Here is a 17,394-nt window from a genome sequence, read left to right as displayed (position 1 = left end):
CAGGCCTGGCTTAAGGAACAGGCGATTCATCTCTTCAATGAGAGGCATAATTCCATGTCTCATGGTCCCCAATTTCTTATTTTCTACCTGTAGGAAATGCACAGACTACAAGCTCAGAGTCCCTTTGGGACCTTGCAGGATCGAGAGAGACAAGACAGACAATCATGGGCTGCATTACAGTGGAACTGAATCCAAACCTCTCTTTATTTCAGGTCATGTTAGTTTTGCATAGCAGCACTGTTCACAGAGTAGTCCCTCCAGTCAAAGACAAAATATTAAGAATTCACAGTTTCAAATTTTCCAGTTCCTTCCTCAAAACTCCTCTGAACAGATACGTAAGTCATTTAAAAATACCACAGAACATACTGCAGAAACCTTGTGTAGAAGTCATGATGAGATTTTCAGCAGTAAAAACCTTTTCACATGGTCAGCTTATCTGGTAGGAGTTGATCTCAGAGCATTTCAATTCCACATTAAGAATAAAGACAAATAGTCAACTAATTGCTGACTCCCCCAATTAACTCCGTCTAATCTCTCTACCAAGCCAAGGATATCATCCCTCATCTTAGGCATGTGCAGAGTATCATAGCAAGTTAGAGGACACAAAAGAGTCATCAAAAAGCGCCTCCTAGCCTCATCACCTCTGTTGGAGTCTGCTCCCCACGAGGCACAGTCAGAACCTGGGTTGCCAGCCCATCTCTGAGGGAAAAGGGGAAAGGGCTACAGAATACAACTGATCCACAAAAGTTTTCCCCTTCTCCCAAGGCCAATTGCACTATTTGTGTCCACTTCTACTGGAGAAAGTTGCAAACTTCCTACATCCCTTCAAACAGGGTGTTGAGGGAAGACGAATCCCTTTCCCCACACTACCCACATTGAAATACTTTCACCCTTGTAGAGAAGCTAATTCTAGAAGCTTGATCTGGCATTAGCCTGTTTTGTGATGTGGGAAGGTACGCAGTGCTGTACCATTAAAGGTGCTGCACAGGCAGAAGACTTATCTCCAACTGCTAAAGCATAAGATAGGTGGGAGCTTCAGTTGCTGAGAAGGGCTGTACTGTCACATATCAGGGTAGCAACACCAAGAGGGGCTTCAAGCACAAAAAACAGAGATTGGGTACAGTACAGAGTGGATAGTCCTCCACACATGAGCTGTCCTGGAATACATGTCTGTGTGTGCTGTTGTCTATTAAATATTATTAATTCATATTTATTATTACTAGTCCCTTCCCTCACCCTAACATCTTGGTTCAAGGGCAAATCACAACAATTTTGGTGACTGCTGCTCCTTGCCACAGGGATGCAGAACAGGCAGCTCCAGGTGAATCATCGGGCAAGGAGGTGCTGCACCAGCTGCTCAAACTGCTCCYGCTGTTGGTAGATGTAAAGCTGAGTGTCCCAGAGGGCGTTCACCAGCACTGTGTCGTTCACCTCGTCCAACATCACATCTGTGTGCAGCTGAGGACTCAGCCTGTGTATACCAGGATAGTATCACCAGCTGGGCAGACACCAATGCAACAAGGCAGCAAAACATGCTCAGTAGGAGACTTGTGCAAATTGGCTCCCACTGTCCCAGGCATCTACCTCCCCTTTATCTAGGGGACTTGCAGAGCAGAGCCATGGCCTCGCCTCTCCTTCAAGGCCCAAGACATTGATCATGTTGAGCCACGATTCAGCAACTGACAGCATCTAATACAGGAGCCTCCAAGCACGCTGTGCAGCACTCTGAGGTGGAATAGGGCAGGACATGGAATTGGCCAGGATACACATCCTTAAAGGATCCTGCTAGACAGCGCCCTCATAGCCCCGCCGTGACCAGTCCTGGACAAAGGATGACTAGTGCATCAGGTCACACAGTGGGCCACAGCACTCTCYGATATCAGAGGCACAAGGTGAGCGGACAGGGAGATAGGTCTGGGTAAGTAATCTCCTAGTGGAAGCACAATTTGGGATGACATGTGCCAAAGCCAGGTCTGAAGGGAGAGGGCTAAAAAAAGCTCTAGGGAAAAAGTGGAAAGGAAGCTCTTACCGGAAATATGGGACATCTGTCATCTCACACCAGGCCCTGGCACGATCCACAGCTGGGCCATCTGCGTCAGTGCACTGCAGGAGAATAGGCCCACAGTTAGAGCCTGATTGTCACACTCCTCTCCCCCTGCCTTCAAGCTGCTCCCCTGGCACCAAGTTGAACTGCACAAGCCACAGAGGGAAAGACAACCAGGAACAAGTGCCTCCTGATTGGCAGAGATGCCCTCTATCACAGCAAAGAGTGGATTCCCCTAAAAAGGAAAAAAAAAATCTCTGGAAAGCTCCAAATCACAACTTCCTTGGTACTATCTCTATCCATTTACGTCCCACAAGCTCAGTACTAGTGGAGTCTGCAACCACTGGAGGTCATCTGGGTTATCCTGGAACAATTTCTCACAGAGGCCTGACCTAACAGGCAAGGGAGGCAGAGGGACTCTCCCAGAGATTTTCTAGCTTTAGGAACTGAAAGAAGATAAAGCAGTAGAATTAAAGCTACAGCTAGAACCTTAATCCTGATCTTTCTGGCTTTCATTCACTTGAATTGTTTTCATTTGTAACATCTTAATGAGCTTCTTTGACAATGGCAGTAACAAGGCTTTCTTCAAAACAAATTGTTTTAAGAGGCTTCATTTTTTTTGGTCCAGGTTGTTCAGACAATATTCAACATCTCCAGGAAGCAGTACTAAAGAGTTTCATGAATTCCCTTTCCTAGGGGCTCACCAACGACAGCCCTTCCCTCACTAGCTGCTGCAAGAACTGCACCTTCCCTTGGTGCTTGAAACACTGAATATGCAAGCATGGCTTCAGACTTGCTCTGCTCCAGTAATCCTCAAATCACCCACTACTATATCTTGAACTGGCCAGGGTCAGAGTAGTTCCAGGGAAATAGTTTCCTTCCARAAGGAAGGAGCTGAACGAGGGAAACTTCTGCTCCCTTCTCCCAAGCAAGCCCAGGGCTCCTCCCCACCATCCCCTGCCTCCCAGTACTCACGCAATCCACCACCATCTTGCCAAGCTCCCTGGCCCCGAAGACAGTCTTTGCCAGCTCCCAAGGGTTGGAGGGGCGGAAAACATCCACAGAGCTCACCGGGACCTGCGGAGGCTTCCCTGTCCCCAGGGAAACCACCAACCCTAGTTTTCTTACTTTCTGCCTCTGTCCCTGTAGACAAATAGTTTGTTTGTAAGCAACAATTAAGGTGGAACAGTCTTGAAGAGGCTCTGTAAGACATGGCAAAAAGCTCAAAATYCTTTTCTTTCTTCTTACCCCTCCCTAATCTCCCCTCTTTAGAACTACCTGGTAAGGCAGGCATAACCTAGGTGGCTTCACAAGGTTAACAGTTGCACCTTTCTGTCCCTTACACCTCTTGCTACGTCCAACCCCAGGGGCTCACCCCACAGATTAAACGTGGGAGTACATGGTWGTGGAATGGTCTTTCAGCGAGAAGGGCGCAGTATCCATTTTGGGAAAAACTTCCCCTCCTGGCTACAGGAAGCAGTTACTGCCTGTAGTTAGTCATCTTTCCGAGCATCTGGTCAAACCATTCAAGGCATTCACTCTTCAGCCATGCAGAGAGCCCTAATGTCTCCTTCTCTATCTATTTTGGGGCAGAAAAAGGACCTACAGAGCTTTGTCATAAGCCATAAGATGGTTCAGAAACCATCAGCTGAACTATCCTTCGTTAGAGTAGCACAGGCAAAGACGTCTCCCATGATTCCTGCCTCCCCGTCTCATACACATTACTACAAGAGGTATTTCACCTCCAAGTTACCATTACCAACGCAGACCCCCCTCCACAAACCCTTACAGGCTGCTGCAATGCTAGCTTGTTTTTCCATTAAAGCAGCATCCATTCCTAAATCAACTCCTTCAAGGAAGGCTCAGTAGAACCAATAAAGCCTCAGACACCACCAATCAGGGCCAGAACCTCCCTCACCTTCTTGATTAGTGTCTTGTTGTACTCATGGATTTCCGCCATGGCATCGAGGGTTGGGTTGTTTGCTAGCAGCCCACCATCCAGAAAGCGCCCTATTGGTCGGAAATAAGTGGGAGCTGCACCACTGCAGCGGGCAGCGCGCCACACCAGTTGGTCTGCAGAGAGATGGAAAGGGTGAGAGATGGGCCTCTTTCAGCATCTTTTCTGTGTCACTTAGGGCAAAGAGCATCCCTTCTTCATTTGCACAAGGCAAACTGGCCAGGAGGGAGATGTCTGCAATCCCAGAAGACTCTGCCACAGATAGTTGTGCCTCTCCCTTCAAACAGGAGGAGCTCTGCCTGGATATGCAATTCAGGGAATTTTTGGTGTTTAAAAAGATATTTACATCACTTCCTATATATCCTCGTCCAAATTTACTCTCTAACAGCTTCATTGCTGCTATGATGAAGGTGAACCAGTTATGTTTGCTAGACAGAAAGAAGCAAGCTGGAGGCAGCTGCATGTTTCAGTTATTTAGCCCTTTTATATTACCTAGCTCCTGAGGACCCAAGAAAATATACTGACTGTACTCAAGCCTCCTCTAGCAGACCCCATCCCCAGCAAATCTCAGCAGCCTGACTCCATTCATGATACAAGAGAAGCCAAGGGAGGAAGGAGAGGGAGAAGAGAGCCCAAGCTAAGTAAGATCAAGGATGAACCATTTCAGAGAGATCTTAATCTCTGTCTTTGAGAGAAGGACCCCTAATCAGTCAGCCACCTGGACTGCAGTACGTCAGCACTTACCTTCCGGCTTAGTCAGAGGTTTGAAAGATGCAGCTGTCTTGTACTCTGTGGAGGTTTTTGTCTCTGGCACAGGGTAATTCCTGAAAAGGTGGAGCTCAGCCGGCTGCCGGTCGCACAGCGTCCCTGTCACCATGACCCTGGGGGACAGGACATGACAGAATAAGGATAAAATGGAAAACACACTTATGGCTCCAATTGYCTGCACATCACACTCCTCTAGATCTGCTCTAAGGAGAGGCTGAACATCTGGTCCACAGTACTCTTGGGAGAGCATCTATCAGTGCCACCCCAGGCAGGACTTACTTGGGTTTTYGGACATCTGTCATTTTGGTGTTTTCCCCAAATTCCTTCTTCAAGAACTCGTCCAGAGGCTCCGACTCATAGGGCCGAGACCCCCGGAACACCATGTCCTTCATGCGGAAGTACAGGCAGCGCATGTAGTCCATGGACTTCCCTGAGACAGGCAACAGTGTCAGCAGGAGCACAGGGTGGAAGGAAGGGCAGGCAGAACAAACAAAGCATCAGAGCTTGGACCAGTGGGAGGAGTCACTCCCAGTCCCATCCCCATTCCYAGACTTCAGCAGCATTGGGAAGTTCAAACAAAAAGCACAAGTTTGGAGCTTAGCTTCCCAACGCCAGAAAGTGCCAATGGCCCTGCTGCAAAGCCACCTTGGAAAGAGGGGGAAGAACAGAACATAGCACTCCTCCACTATATGCCTTCCCGAAATCCAGAAAGCTGCTTAAGACCATCTTCTCATGTCAGCTAGCACAAAAACAGATCTCAGGCTTTCATTCATTAGTGAACATCCCATCCCTTCTTAGGCAGGGCAAGAAATCTCAGCCTGCATTTTTGAGGCTGCTTCCAACACACATCTTCTGCTCCCCACATGCAGAGGAACACCTGGACCCAAAGGAGTGAGAACAAACCCATTATTTAAACTGTCCTCACCATGTACAATAGCCAGGGCCAAGATTCCCCCAGTGCTGGTCCCTGCGATCCAGTCAAAAATCTCACGAATAGGACGGCCTGCAGCCTTTTCAATAGCCAGGAGGAGCTGGATGAGCACCAGGCCCCGGATGCCCCCTCCATCCAGGCACAGGAGGCGATCGTGACTGCAGAGAGACAGAGAAGGCTGACAGGGAACCATGAGACTGCTTGGAAGTTACACCACACGAGAACATGACCTACAGGAATGGGAAACTAGACCAGTAACAAGAACACTGCTGTGGTCAATAAAATCAGCTCATGAATAAACCCAGCAGTGCTTTCTCGGACACAAGACTATTCTGTCCCATCCTGAGTAAAGAAATAAATATCAAATCTGGCACAACATTGTTTTCCCTTTTTAGCCATCTCTAACTTTCTCCTGCATTAGACATGCACAAGCTAGAAAGGTGTGCAAGTCCTTTACTGCACAATAATGAATATTGCCTTGTGAACAAAAACGGAATCAGAAATCCGTGCTAGCAGCACTCCTGGTCTGACCACCTCACTGCCAACTCTCCCTCTGCTCCATCCAAGGTGAGGTACAGATGCAGCCAAGGCAGTGCACAAGCTGACAATGGAGCTGGATGATGCAGGGAGATGGGAAAATCACTAAGCCAAAACAGTGTTTGGTGACCAGTAGCACAGGAAAGGGATGCAGCAGGGGTTTCACCTGTTTCACCTGCTGAGTTCAGCCTTCACTGCAGCTCCAAAGCTGTGGGCAGGAACAGAAGTTCACTTATAGGAATGGAGCTTTACCACAACAGGGAGGAGGAGGAATCTCTGGCAAAAAAAATGTGGTATCAAAGGATGCTAAATAGTGTCAGCTCTGAGAATCCCAAGCCTTCTGGAAGGTGTGAGTGGGGAAGAATTCATACACATAGATATCACCTTCGAGCTGCCCAGGAGTACAGACAAGCCGTTTCTCACTTACTTTCTCCTACCCTCATTAGGAGAGTCCACAACATCCGGTGTCTTCAGCAACTGTCCGACCGCCGTGGAAACATAGAGAAGGTCTTTGTACCCTAGAGTGCCATGAATGTGCAGGAGGAAAAATAAGTAATTTGAAATAAATAAAAAATGCATCTTTGCAGCAGCTACAGAGAGAAGGGACTCAAAACTGGTTTTCAGTTCATCTGCAGCAGGACTGCARAGAACCTCCTCCTGATCTCCCCTACTTTATTCCCTATGTTCCAGATGCTCCTTGGAAACCCATTCTACCACCAGGCAGACTGCGACATARCACTCCAACTGCTGCTGACATAAGAACCACTTTTATCCTAGTGATACTGCTTTGCTACCTGAATCCTCTTGGCAAGTATGTCCAAGCGATATTAGTTCAAGTTATAGTCAATTAGAAAATCCTGTTATTTTTCTTGCTTTGTCTCCTTTGCCCCCAGAAAGCTGGCTGGGGTACCTGAACTTCCCACCTCTGCAGTAAAGACTTCTACCATAATCACACAGAGAACATCCAACTCCGTTCACCATCAAATAAAACTCCCTGTAGGACACACAAGTTGTCTCACCCACAGCCACCAGATACCCCACATTCCCCACCCCCACAAAATTAAACCCCACACCCAAGAGAAGAAACACCATCCTCGAGAGCAGACAGCTGGAGGTATACTGGCAAAGAGGAAGAATTTGTAGAAGCAGATGATGAACAACATAGGTGAGAGAAAAGGCAAAGCCTAGCAGCATACCCACTACACAGCTTACTACAAGCCATGAGATAAAACCTAAAATCTACTCCTGCAAGACAACCTAGGCAGGAGAGCTCTGGGAACAGGGTGGCTTGTTATTACCCCTCTGCTGATGTAAGCCCAGGCCACCCTGGGTGCAGGGAACCAATCCAACCTAGGTTGAGAAGCCAGCCTGTGAAACCAAAAAGAAGAAAGAAGAGGGGAAGAGAAGTCAAATACTGCTGCCAGTGCCCAGGCTGAGAAGGTGGCCGTGAATAGCGAAGGAGCATGGTCAGGAGTTTCAAAGGCCGGAGTCCATGCTGAAAAGGGCCTTACTCTGTCAGTGCATCTGAGTTAAGGGAGGCACCTTCACAAAGCCAGTCAGGAGACAGTCCTGGTGCGACTTGTGGAAACAGAGACACTCCAGGGCCAAGCAGGGCATTCTCCTCTAGCCTCAAGGGAGGGCCCTTTGCTCTAGAGGGCACCAAGCTGAGAGAGGAATTAGACCAGAAGACGTTATTTCCTCACGTGTCCCACTTTGACTCACCCACCACCCACTCCATAACTGCTCACACTGCCTCAGCCTGAGCTACAGAGCTTCCTGGAGGATAAAAGCCCAAACACCTAGTACAGACTCATGGGCTTATTCACACAGACTGCATGGGCGATAGAGCGTAACTAGGACACAACAGTATATCCTGAGCTTGGCTCTTCCTACGCCTAATGTGAACTCAGTGCCCAGGATCTGCTCCTTAGGCTTCATCCCTTCCCTCTCCTAGCTGATCTCCAAGATCTGAATCTGATACACTTCCAGTTTTCTTGTGACAGTTGACATGACACTGGGATGTCCTCAAGGCAAACCAGCAAGTACTTCCCCATCTGTACATGACCCAGTGGACAAAGCACATATAGGCAAATAGGGCCTACACTGCTTCCAGTGGGGTGAGGAAATCAGCGTTCCCTTTCCTCTTTACACAGCTGCATTGTGTCAGGTCTATAAAACAAAACAAGAGTTTACAGAGTTTAGATGGGGAAAAACAACAGAGAAGCACCTGGATCCTGCAACAGCTGAATGAGGACAATCACAAGAAACTGAGAGCTAGGAGACAGCTCCCAGAGTGTGGGCAGCCTGCAGAGGAGACTGGAGAGAGGACCGAAGCAAGAAGGGAGGAGAGCAAGGGAGGGCCAGAGAAGGCATTACCTAAGCTGTTGAAGCTGCTCCGTGGGGGAAGTTGCCCTTCCAGGAAGAAGGGGGCAGCAGATGGTGCCAGACATGGGGAGTCAGGGTTGGGTGGGTGGCAGCGTTCAGTCCCTACAGTTTGCAGCAGGTCTAAGAGCACTTTCCGGTTCGCACCTTAGGTGACGAAGAGGGAGTCAAGATCAGAAAGAGAATCAGTGTATGCACACATTGCAGGGAGGGAGAGTGTACTGCCAAATTCACAGCAGCTCTGACCCTCAAAAAACTTCTGGAATAACCCAGGGAAGGAGGGGAGGGCAGGAAATATGCTCTGGATATCCCTCCCCTATCACTAGGCAGCAGGACTTGCTGCAGGGGCACCCAGTGCTGTGCAGCTTCAAGGGTGTATGCCACATACTTTTGCTATTGAAGAACAGCCCATGCCTGCTTATGCCTGGGAGTTCAGCAGCATTGCATCATCCTGTTGCGAGCCTGCAGTGCCCAACACCACAGCTTAAAGAGGGGGAACATGTGCCAGGYTTTCCTCTTGCAGCTGTCTCACAGAAGAGAAATTCAAGGACTTAATGCAAAGCCTATGCTACTAGCTCAGGAAGTGCCTACACTATAAGCAACTGGAAGCTGGGAGAGCATCTTGGAGAAGCATTGCCCACGTGTGGCCTGTTTTCAACATACCAAGACACTCTTTTGGCCAACAAGGGAGACAACATGCCAAGCTCACTCTGCAGGGCTGCTGATGTGCTCTCTCACCTTTGCTGCTCCTGGCTGCCAACAGCCCTGGAGTCTCCCCAAAGTCATTAGGGATCTCAACATCCCCTCCAAACACAACAAGGGCTTTGATCATGTCCAGATGGTCATGCTAGGGGACAAGAGAAAGCTCAGTCAAGGTCCATGCTCCCCTCAGCTATATTGTTCAAGCCCTCCCTCCTCTTTTTTATTAACTAAAGCACTCACAGGGGATCACCCTATGAAATGCATACCCCCTGCCCCCAACAGCCAGGACTTCTTTGAAGTCTGCCATTGCCTCAGCCCTTCAGGAAAAAACCCTCTCCTCCCCAGCAGCCTCTGCAGACTCACTTTCATGGCCAGATGCAGCGGAGTGTTGCCATCCTGACCCTTGGCATTAGTGTGGGCCCCATTTGTGAGCAGTACCATGGCACAGTCAAAGCGGCCCCTCTTGACTGCAATGTGCAGAGCCATGTCAGCTGTCCGGCTGATAAAATTCACCTCAGAGCCGTACTCRAGCAGCAGCTGCGTCATCTGTACTCAGGTATGAACATGCCAGGTTGAGAAAAGAAACAGCAATCATAAGGACAACCACCTGAAAGCTCAAACAAGTGAGATCTCAGGGGCAAGCAAAGCAAGTGAAGAGGTCTTAACCTGGACGCAACTGCTGGCAGAAGCCAGCTGCATCATTCCAGGCACTGGAGACAGTGTTTCCTCTGTCATTTGGCAGAGAACTACCTGGTGGTTTTCACAATCTGGCTAAAGCTTCTGGATATTTTGGTCTTACATGCAAGTATAACAACCAGCTGAGACCAGTGGAGAGAAGGCTGGGGAAACCACAAACAAGCAATCCCTACCTGGGCCAAAATCCTTGCAGACTGGAGGAAAACATTTGCTTTTTKATTTTTGCCTATTTATAAGCCAAGCAGACTTATGTCTGCTCAGTCCCTCTACCAGAGACTTTTTGAGAGCGATTTGATATTGTAGGAGGGAAATGGTCCTTCTATACAGACTTCTCTGCTTGAAAGCACTAACATACCAGTGCTCCAGCACATCACATCACTCATCAGGCCATCTCTGGCAAAAGATGCACAAYAACCCACAAGCCACCACACTGTGCCTACCTTACACTTCCCTTGTAGTTGCCAAGGCATCAGTCTGCAGTAGCCTTCCTTGAAATCAGGTAGTGAGAACAGAGCTCCCCCCAGGGGTAACTACAGTCTAGCAAWAGGGCTACAATTTCCCCATCAAAGAGGAGAAAGGAACAAGCTGACAGTTTCACAGCCAGGGTAAAGTACTAGAATGAACCAGCCTGTTCATTTCACTGCAAGGTTCCACCACTCCACCCCGCACAGCAAAAGGTACTGATCAGCCCGGGGCAAGGAGGATCAGTTTCAATCACCTCCACAGCAGGACTGCATTTTGGGCAGTTTGCTGAAATCTGGCACTTCCAAGGCTCTAAACATGCATTCAGGAAAGGGGCAGGCCAGCAGCGAAAGGAATTAACTGGTGCTGGGTGGCAGCTCAGGGTCTTGCCACGGAGTTGGTTCTATTTACCTCTGCCTTCTTCGCCCAGTGCAGCGGAATGGCTTCATAGCGAGGGTCCTTGGAGCGAACCTGGCTAGCATCTGCCTCAAGGATGGCCTGGGCACACCTGCSAAAGACAACAAGATGAAGAGACCTGTGGCAGTCATCTCAATTCAAGACCTCTGTTCATGTCAGCACCTGCCTCCCACTCAGAGCATTTCAGATAACCTCAGGGCAGCAGCAGGCTACTCCGTGACACTTTACGCTCCTCAGCAGCAAAGAAGTCATATTTCACTCTCAAAAAAGGAAGGGAGCGACAGGAAAGCATATGAGCAGCAGAGCATGCAAAAAAAAAAAARAAAAAAAAAAGAAAAGAAAGAAAGAAAAAAAGAAAACACACAGAGGAATCTCTTCCCAGTTTCAAGTTGTGGGGTTGTGGGGGAACATCTGGGTATTTCTCCAATACAGGACCRTGGTATTTCTGGAAGCTTTGAAGGTCTGAGAGGAAGTTCTCTTCTCCCCATTGTTCCCCAAAAAAACTTGGGGAAAAAAAAACCTCAAACAGTTAAATACTGGCACAAATTAAAAGTCTGTGTAGAATCATAGAATCACAGAATCAGTAAGGTTGGAAGGGACCTCTGGAGATCACCTAGTTCAAGCCCCCTGCTCAGCAGGGTCACCTAGAGCATGTTAGACAGGGTTGCATCCAGGCGGGCCTTGAAGATCTCCAGAGAAGGAGACTCCACAGCCTCTCTGGGCAACCTGTKCCAGTGCTCCRTCACTCTCACAGGGAAGAAATTCCCCCTCACGTTCAGGCGRAACTTCCTGTGCTTCAATTTCTGCCCATTGCCTCTTGTCCTGTCACACGGGGCAACTGAAAAGAGTTTGTCCCYGTCCCCTTGACACCCTCCCTTCAGGTACTTATGCACATTGATAAGATCCCCCCTCAGTCTTCTCTTCTCCAGGCTGAAGAGGCCCAGCTCTCACAGCCATTCCTCACAAGGCAGGTGCTCCAGCCCTCTTATCATCTTCATAGCCCTACGCTGGACTCTYTCCAGTAGCTCCATGTCTCTCTCGTACTGGGGAGCCCACAAATGGGTGCACTTCTTGAAATGAGGCCTCACCAGGACTGAGCAGAGGGGCAGGATCACCTCCCTCAACCTGCTGGCAACACTGTTCCTAATGCACCCCAGGAGACCATTGGCCTTCTTGGCCACAAAGGCACATTGCTGGCTTCACGGTCAACCTGTCATCCACAAGCACTCCCAGGTCTTTCTCTGCAGAGCTGCTCTCCAGCAGGTCAGCCCCCAGCTTGTACTGGTGCCTGGGGTTATTTTTCCCTAGGTGCAGGACCCTGCACTTGCCCTTGTTGAACCTCAGGAGGTTCCTCTCCACCCACCTCTCCAGCCTGTCCAGGTCTCTGAATGGCAGCACAGCCCTCAGGTGTGTCAGCCACTCCTCCCAGCTTGGTATCATCAGCAAACTTGCTGAGGAGGCACTCTGTCCCCTCATCCAGGTCACTGATGAAAAAGTGTAGCTCCTTAAGAGTGAGAAATTGCATTTCTTGTGACTAGATTAGTGTTTAGTGCCTAGAAAGCACAGTTACGTAGACTTAAGGAACAAGAATACACTCACTAAAGAAATCATCTATCAAAGATCAAGCCACGCTGCAAAATAAGGGACTCAAGTATATTTTTGGCTTGTGACTATTTCTGTTGTACAAAAGCACTTTTTAAAATGCTTAAAAAATAGCTAGCAGCAGTTATTGTTGACTTGCAAACAAGACAAGGGCAATATCTGTAGGGCAGAGACACTACATGAAAATAAGGGCTACAAAGCACACCCAAAAGAGACTCCAATTTCTCCAGGAAAAAAAAAAAAGAAAGCAAGCAGGAAGTGAACAACATATGTCTTTTGATGCAGTTCCAGAGTATGTTATTAAGGATCAGCAGTGACTGGCCCACAAGAGACAGGAATAATGAAAGGCTTTGAAATGAAAGCTTACTACTGACAGAGCGTTCTGAAAGATGGAGGAACAGCAATACCAATATTGTTTAAGCGTTGCTCATAGTTCAAGCTCATTTTGCAAAAAGCTTTTCCACAAACATTGTTTTTAGTTTTCCCCAAAATTTCTCTCTATATATATTTTTTATGTCAGACATCAGGTAAAAGACATTTAAAAAAAGAAGACTGCATGGAAAAAAYACAGCTTTCTTCTGAAAGAGTGTCTTTTTCTCTCATACTAGCACATCTTTACCAGTGCAGTGATTCAATAGAAGACAGTACAAGACATCTGCCTACCGAGCACTGCCCCCAAAATGGTCCAGCCTTGAGCAACCCAGAGCAGGCAGACAGGTCTGCCCAAAAGAGGAAAAAGCCCTGTTCTAGCAGGCTCAGAGGTTACTTACCCCTTCTGAGAGTACTTCAGAGCCACATGAATGGGGTAGCCCAATCTCCCCATGAYGCTGCAGCTGGCATGACAGTTCAGCAGGGAGCGAACCACATCCTCTTTGCCCAGCTGGCAGGCAAGATGCAGAGGGGTCAGCCCTTCATGGCTTAGGTGGTCCAAGCCAACAGTTGGAGTTCTTCCCAGGAGCTGAGAGAAAGAAAGAAGGGGGTGGGGGGGAGTCACCCACTCATCCATCAAAATAAAGAYGCAGAAAGCACTCACTGTCTCCCTCTCTCCCTGAACACCAAGGACAGACTCTGGAGCATTGGGTACTGGACAACACGACAGCCTGTCCTCTTCACCCCTACTTCCAGCATGGTAAGTATTAAAGTGTTCCTTGTTTTCTCTTCTGAAAGGTTGATTGCTACTCTTTGCGCTCTTTTCCTTTGGCCCACATGCTTCCCAAACACGCATCCCTCAGCCAGAAAGGGCTCTCACAACCCAGAACACTACGTTCCCATTGCCCAGGCAGACTTCTACCACCAGCTGCAGAAGAGTCATGCCGCAGGAGCCAAGGTGGCCAAAGTGAACGTAAAACTAACTGAGAGCAGAAGCTTCCTCTGCCGCTGTATCCGCATCAATTATCACAGCCAGCAGGCAGCAGGAGCTTAGCCTCTCATGCAACCCCACCACTGCTCATAGCCCCAGATAGGATTCTGTTTAAAATATACATGTGGAGAGATGTTTAAAGGAATTTTCTTCTCCTCCCTGTAAATTTCAGACTTGTTACCTGCTGACTGGTTTGTTGCAGAAAAATACCCGACAGGCCTCACTGTGCACAAGAAAAGCAGGAATTTGGAGTTTCATTCTCTGGTTTAGTGAATAATTCAGAGAGAAAAAACAACAGGCAAGAAACCAATCAGAACTAAAAGCATCTCTGAACAAGCAAGCCAATTTGGTATCAAAGTGAAATATAGGAAGAGGATATCTTTGTATTAAAAAGATCTTAACTGTCCTACTTCACAGCATGACAAGCCCTGATAGTCATCCCTCCCCAGTAACACATTAGGAAATCTCATTACAGTCTGGCAGGCAGAAGGAGAGATGTCCCAACAGGTATTGGGCAAACACAAGGGATACAGGTATAGGCAGGAGCCTGTCTTGCATTCAGCGCTCAGGAAATGCTAGACCTAAGAAACCAATGTGAAAGGCCACTCAAACCCTTATGAACCCTGCCACTCTGCCCAGCATCCCACAGCAATTGAGAAAGCTTCTGGTTTCAGACTGCCTCTGCCTCAAAGCCCTGTTGGCTGTCCCCAGTGCAAGGCCACTCAGTTCAATCAACAAGCTCTGCAGGCTCAGGAGATCTTTTAGCCAGCAGGGAATATGTGCTGTCCTACAGGAACCAAAAGGTCCCTTTTGGAGCATGCTACCCAGAGCTAAAAGCCTTGTTGGAAGGGTAGAGAGAGGAGACAGTCAAGGGTCTGAGGAAAAACAGGACTGAGGCCTGAAGCAAATGCCAGTAAAGGACACTTTCTGAAAAATCTGTTGCTTTATAATCCCGCCCCATTGTAGGCTGCAGTTTGGGGTCCACTCATGGGAAGCTGCACCAGCAAAGGGGGCAGAAGGCTGCTGAAGCACTCGTATGATGCTGCAGCAGAGTGAAATAGTTTAGCTTTCTTCTCCCCAGTGTGCAGCCCTGAGCTATTTTCCTCTTCCCTCAAAGCACAGAGGGGATCCATTTTAGTCCCACTCCTCCCAGCTTTGAAATCACTCCCACCTCAATGATCTGGGGGCTGCTCCCTCGCACAGCGTAGTGGAAAACCGTCTCCCCATTCCTGTCAGTAATGTCCACCCGYGCATGGCACTCCAGCAGCTCCTGCAGGCATGCTATGTCCCCCTTGCGGCATGCCAGGTGCAGCGGGGTGCAGCCCTCTTCACTGTCAGTGCTGTTCAYGCAGCTGCAAGAGGAGAAGAGGCAATGTGACACCAAGGAAGGACTGCAAAGGACATGCAGCCTCCTTGCTAGCCGTGTCAAAGGCACTTTCAACATCTGTGATGGGCCCAGCTGGTACAAACCCCTGAGGTTCTGGGAAGCCTACTCTCTTGCCAGGAAAAGAGCACAAGGAAGTGCTACCAAGCAGTCTCAACCCTACCACAGGCTCTCTTCCTGCCACCACAGCCCCCTGTCCTGCCCATCAGGGAGACACCAGGCAGTTTCCACTGCTCTTATGAAAGGGGGACACAAGATTACAGCCAGCAACCAAGAGATGCTGCGATAAATCCCCCAGCCCACTAACTCCTCACAGATCTGCCCGTTCCTAAATGGATATCCTCCAGGAAAGAGAAGAAAGGCTTATGCCCTCCTCTTTCTTATGCATTTCCACAAAGCCAGTCCTACCCTACCTGCTTTCTTGTGTTTCAGTGCCACAACACCCTCTGAAGAGCATCTTCACAAGAGTTTTATTTGTGCTTCTAGCAAAGCTGTTCACTCCTTTAGCTCAAACACCACCAGTCAGGGCTTTAATGTCAACAGGTCCAGACTAACAATAAACTTGCACAGAGACCATTAGATACCCCATTGCTATCATTTCTGTTATTCRCAACATAGATACCAAGGTCAGCACTTGCAAACCCAGTCACTGTGATAACTGCAGGTGTTAAGCTTCTCCAAGAAGCAGCTTGCTTTGCATTGGTACAGCAAGCTGGGATATCCAAATCTTGCCTAGCCTCCCCTCCCGAGTACATTCCCAGCACTAGGCCCACAGGAGAACCCTCACTGCCTCTTGCCTCAGAACATGGTTGTGCCGGAAACTCTCTCGATGGCCGATCTCCACCGCAACATGTGCTGAGGACCAGCTGGGATGGTTGCGGAAGCAGTCACTAAGCTGCTGGAGAACCTCCAAAGACAAGGGCTGATGAGAGCTTTCGTAGAAAGGACGCAGCTGCCTGGCATACTCCTCAAAACGCACAACGGCATCTGTTTCATTGTCAAGCTGGAAGAGACTGGGGGAAGGCAAGAGGAAAGAAAGTTAAAGGCAAATGCAGTGCAAGTTCTGCTCAAAGAGAGACACAGTTCTCAAAACATTAGTGCTAGGGACTTTCCTCTTCCTCCTTGTCACGTGACAGATTCATTCCAAGGGAAGGAGAGAGTCTGCTAGGGAAGCACAGCAGCCTCATTCTTCCTGAGGAATGTTAACTTTTGGGCTCAAGTATCCTGTGTTCCTGATCCCAAAATAGCGAAGGGCATGAGTAAGAGCGGACACGTCTGTGGACATTCAGACCCGAGAGCCCATTATATAGTTGCCTGTTCTCCACAGCACCTGAACTCAGTCAGCCAGGTGATACCTTCCTCATTCTCTCGTGCTGTTTTGACAGTTCTTTCACCAGCACACACAAGGACCTCCTATTTCTAATGAGCCCACCTGCTGATCGAACACTTCACTCCGCACCCACAGATGTGAAGCACTATGGTCCAGAGACTGGAGTACTTCACATCTTTAATTTTCCATGTAAGTAGCAACGAGGAAAGGATGGTCTGTCACTTACCGGAAAGCAACCTGTGGGCTCTGGGGATTCACCAGCAGGCAATCCCAGGAGCGCGCAAGACCATTCTTATACAGGGTCACCCTGCCTTCTTCCCTCAAGCAGGCATGAGTAGCATATTCTGCAACAGTCACCTCCTTTATCCGGTAGGGGTTTGTAAATATTTGGGTGACGCTGTTGATGGTATTCACAAGCCGACCAAGAAACTGCATCTTTCTGGAGAATCAGTCCTGAGGAAAATCCAATTGCAAACTTAGCCTGGGCCAGACCGTCCCTTCCCGCTCCCTGAACTTAATAACCCAGTGCGAAAGAAGAACTGAAATAACAAACAACCACCAGAAGGGAAGTCTGGTCCAAACAGGAGCTTTTATTTATTAGCTCTTCCTGGAAGGGTGCGGGAGATTCTCCTCTGTGCCCCAGAACTACTCCTCACCCTTGACCTCCCGCTCACAGGCTGACGCAGCCACCTCGGCCGCGGGCGGAAACCCCCCTCCAGAGCCGTGCGCGGCCGCCTCCCTCGCCCTCGCCCCTGCACATCCGAGAGGCACCAGGGAGGAAGAGGAGGAGGCAGGGAGAGGACGGCGAGCCCGAGACCGGCG

The 17,394-nt window shown here is 48.9% G+C and overlaps 1 protein-coding gene across 5 annotated transcripts in view; it reads right to left on the bottom strand.

Moving 5' to 3' along the window:
- Window positions 1-170: 170 nt before the first annotated feature.
- The window catches only part of PLA2G6 (phospholipase A2 group VI), a 17,498-nt gene continuing 274 nt past the window's right edge, over window positions 171-17,394 (bottom strand). The window contains exons 1-17 of one of the 5 annotated variants that reach the window (XM_085323525.1): window positions 17,132-17,377; window positions 16,799-17,025; window positions 16,040-16,255; window positions 15,030-15,210; window positions 13,269-13,456; window positions 10,891-10,987; window positions 9,685-9,867; window positions 9,358-9,466; window positions 8,614-8,766; window positions 6,665-6,755; window positions 5,695-5,858; window positions 5,049-5,199; window positions 4,746-4,882; window positions 3,963-4,117; window positions 3,020-3,187; window positions 2,030-2,103; window positions 171-1,471 (exon numbers count right to left, since the gene is read on the bottom strand). In XM_085323525.1, coding sequence (XP_085179651.1) covers window positions 1,327-1,471; window positions 2,030-2,103; window positions 3,020-3,187; window positions 3,963-4,117; window positions 4,746-4,882; window positions 5,049-5,199; window positions 5,695-5,858; window positions 6,665-6,755; window positions 8,614-8,766; window positions 9,358-9,466; window positions 9,685-9,867; window positions 10,891-10,987; window positions 13,269-13,456; window positions 15,030-15,210; window positions 16,040-16,255; window positions 16,799-17,007 — 2,421 coding nt within the window. In that variant the 5' untranslated portion in view covers window positions 17,008-17,025; window positions 17,132-17,377 and the 3' untranslated portion in view covers window positions 171-1,326. Of the gene's footprint in view, window positions 1,472-2,029; window positions 2,104-3,019; window positions 3,188-3,962; window positions 4,118-4,745; window positions 4,883-5,048; window positions 5,200-5,694; window positions 5,859-6,664; window positions 6,756-8,613; window positions 8,767-9,357; window positions 9,467-9,684; window positions 9,868-10,890; window positions 10,988-13,268; window positions 13,457-15,029; window positions 15,211-16,039; window positions 16,256-16,798; window positions 17,026-17,131; window positions 17,378-17,394 lie in introns of those variants that run through there. The other 4 variants (XM_085323526.1, XM_085323529.1, XM_085323527.1 and 1 more) reach the window with 4 other exon arrangements.

The sequence above is a fragment of the Rhea americana genome, unplaced genomic scaffold, assembly GCF_003343005.1.
Source record: "Rhea americana isolate MKP2758 unplaced genomic scaffold, rheAme1 scaffold_85, whole genome shotgun sequence".
Classification (NCBI taxonomy): Eukaryota; Metazoa; Chordata; class Aves; order Rheiformes; family Rheidae; genus Rhea; species Rhea americana.
Note: the sequence above shows the minus strand (reverse complement) of the source record. Positions and strands in the feature narration are given on the sequence as shown.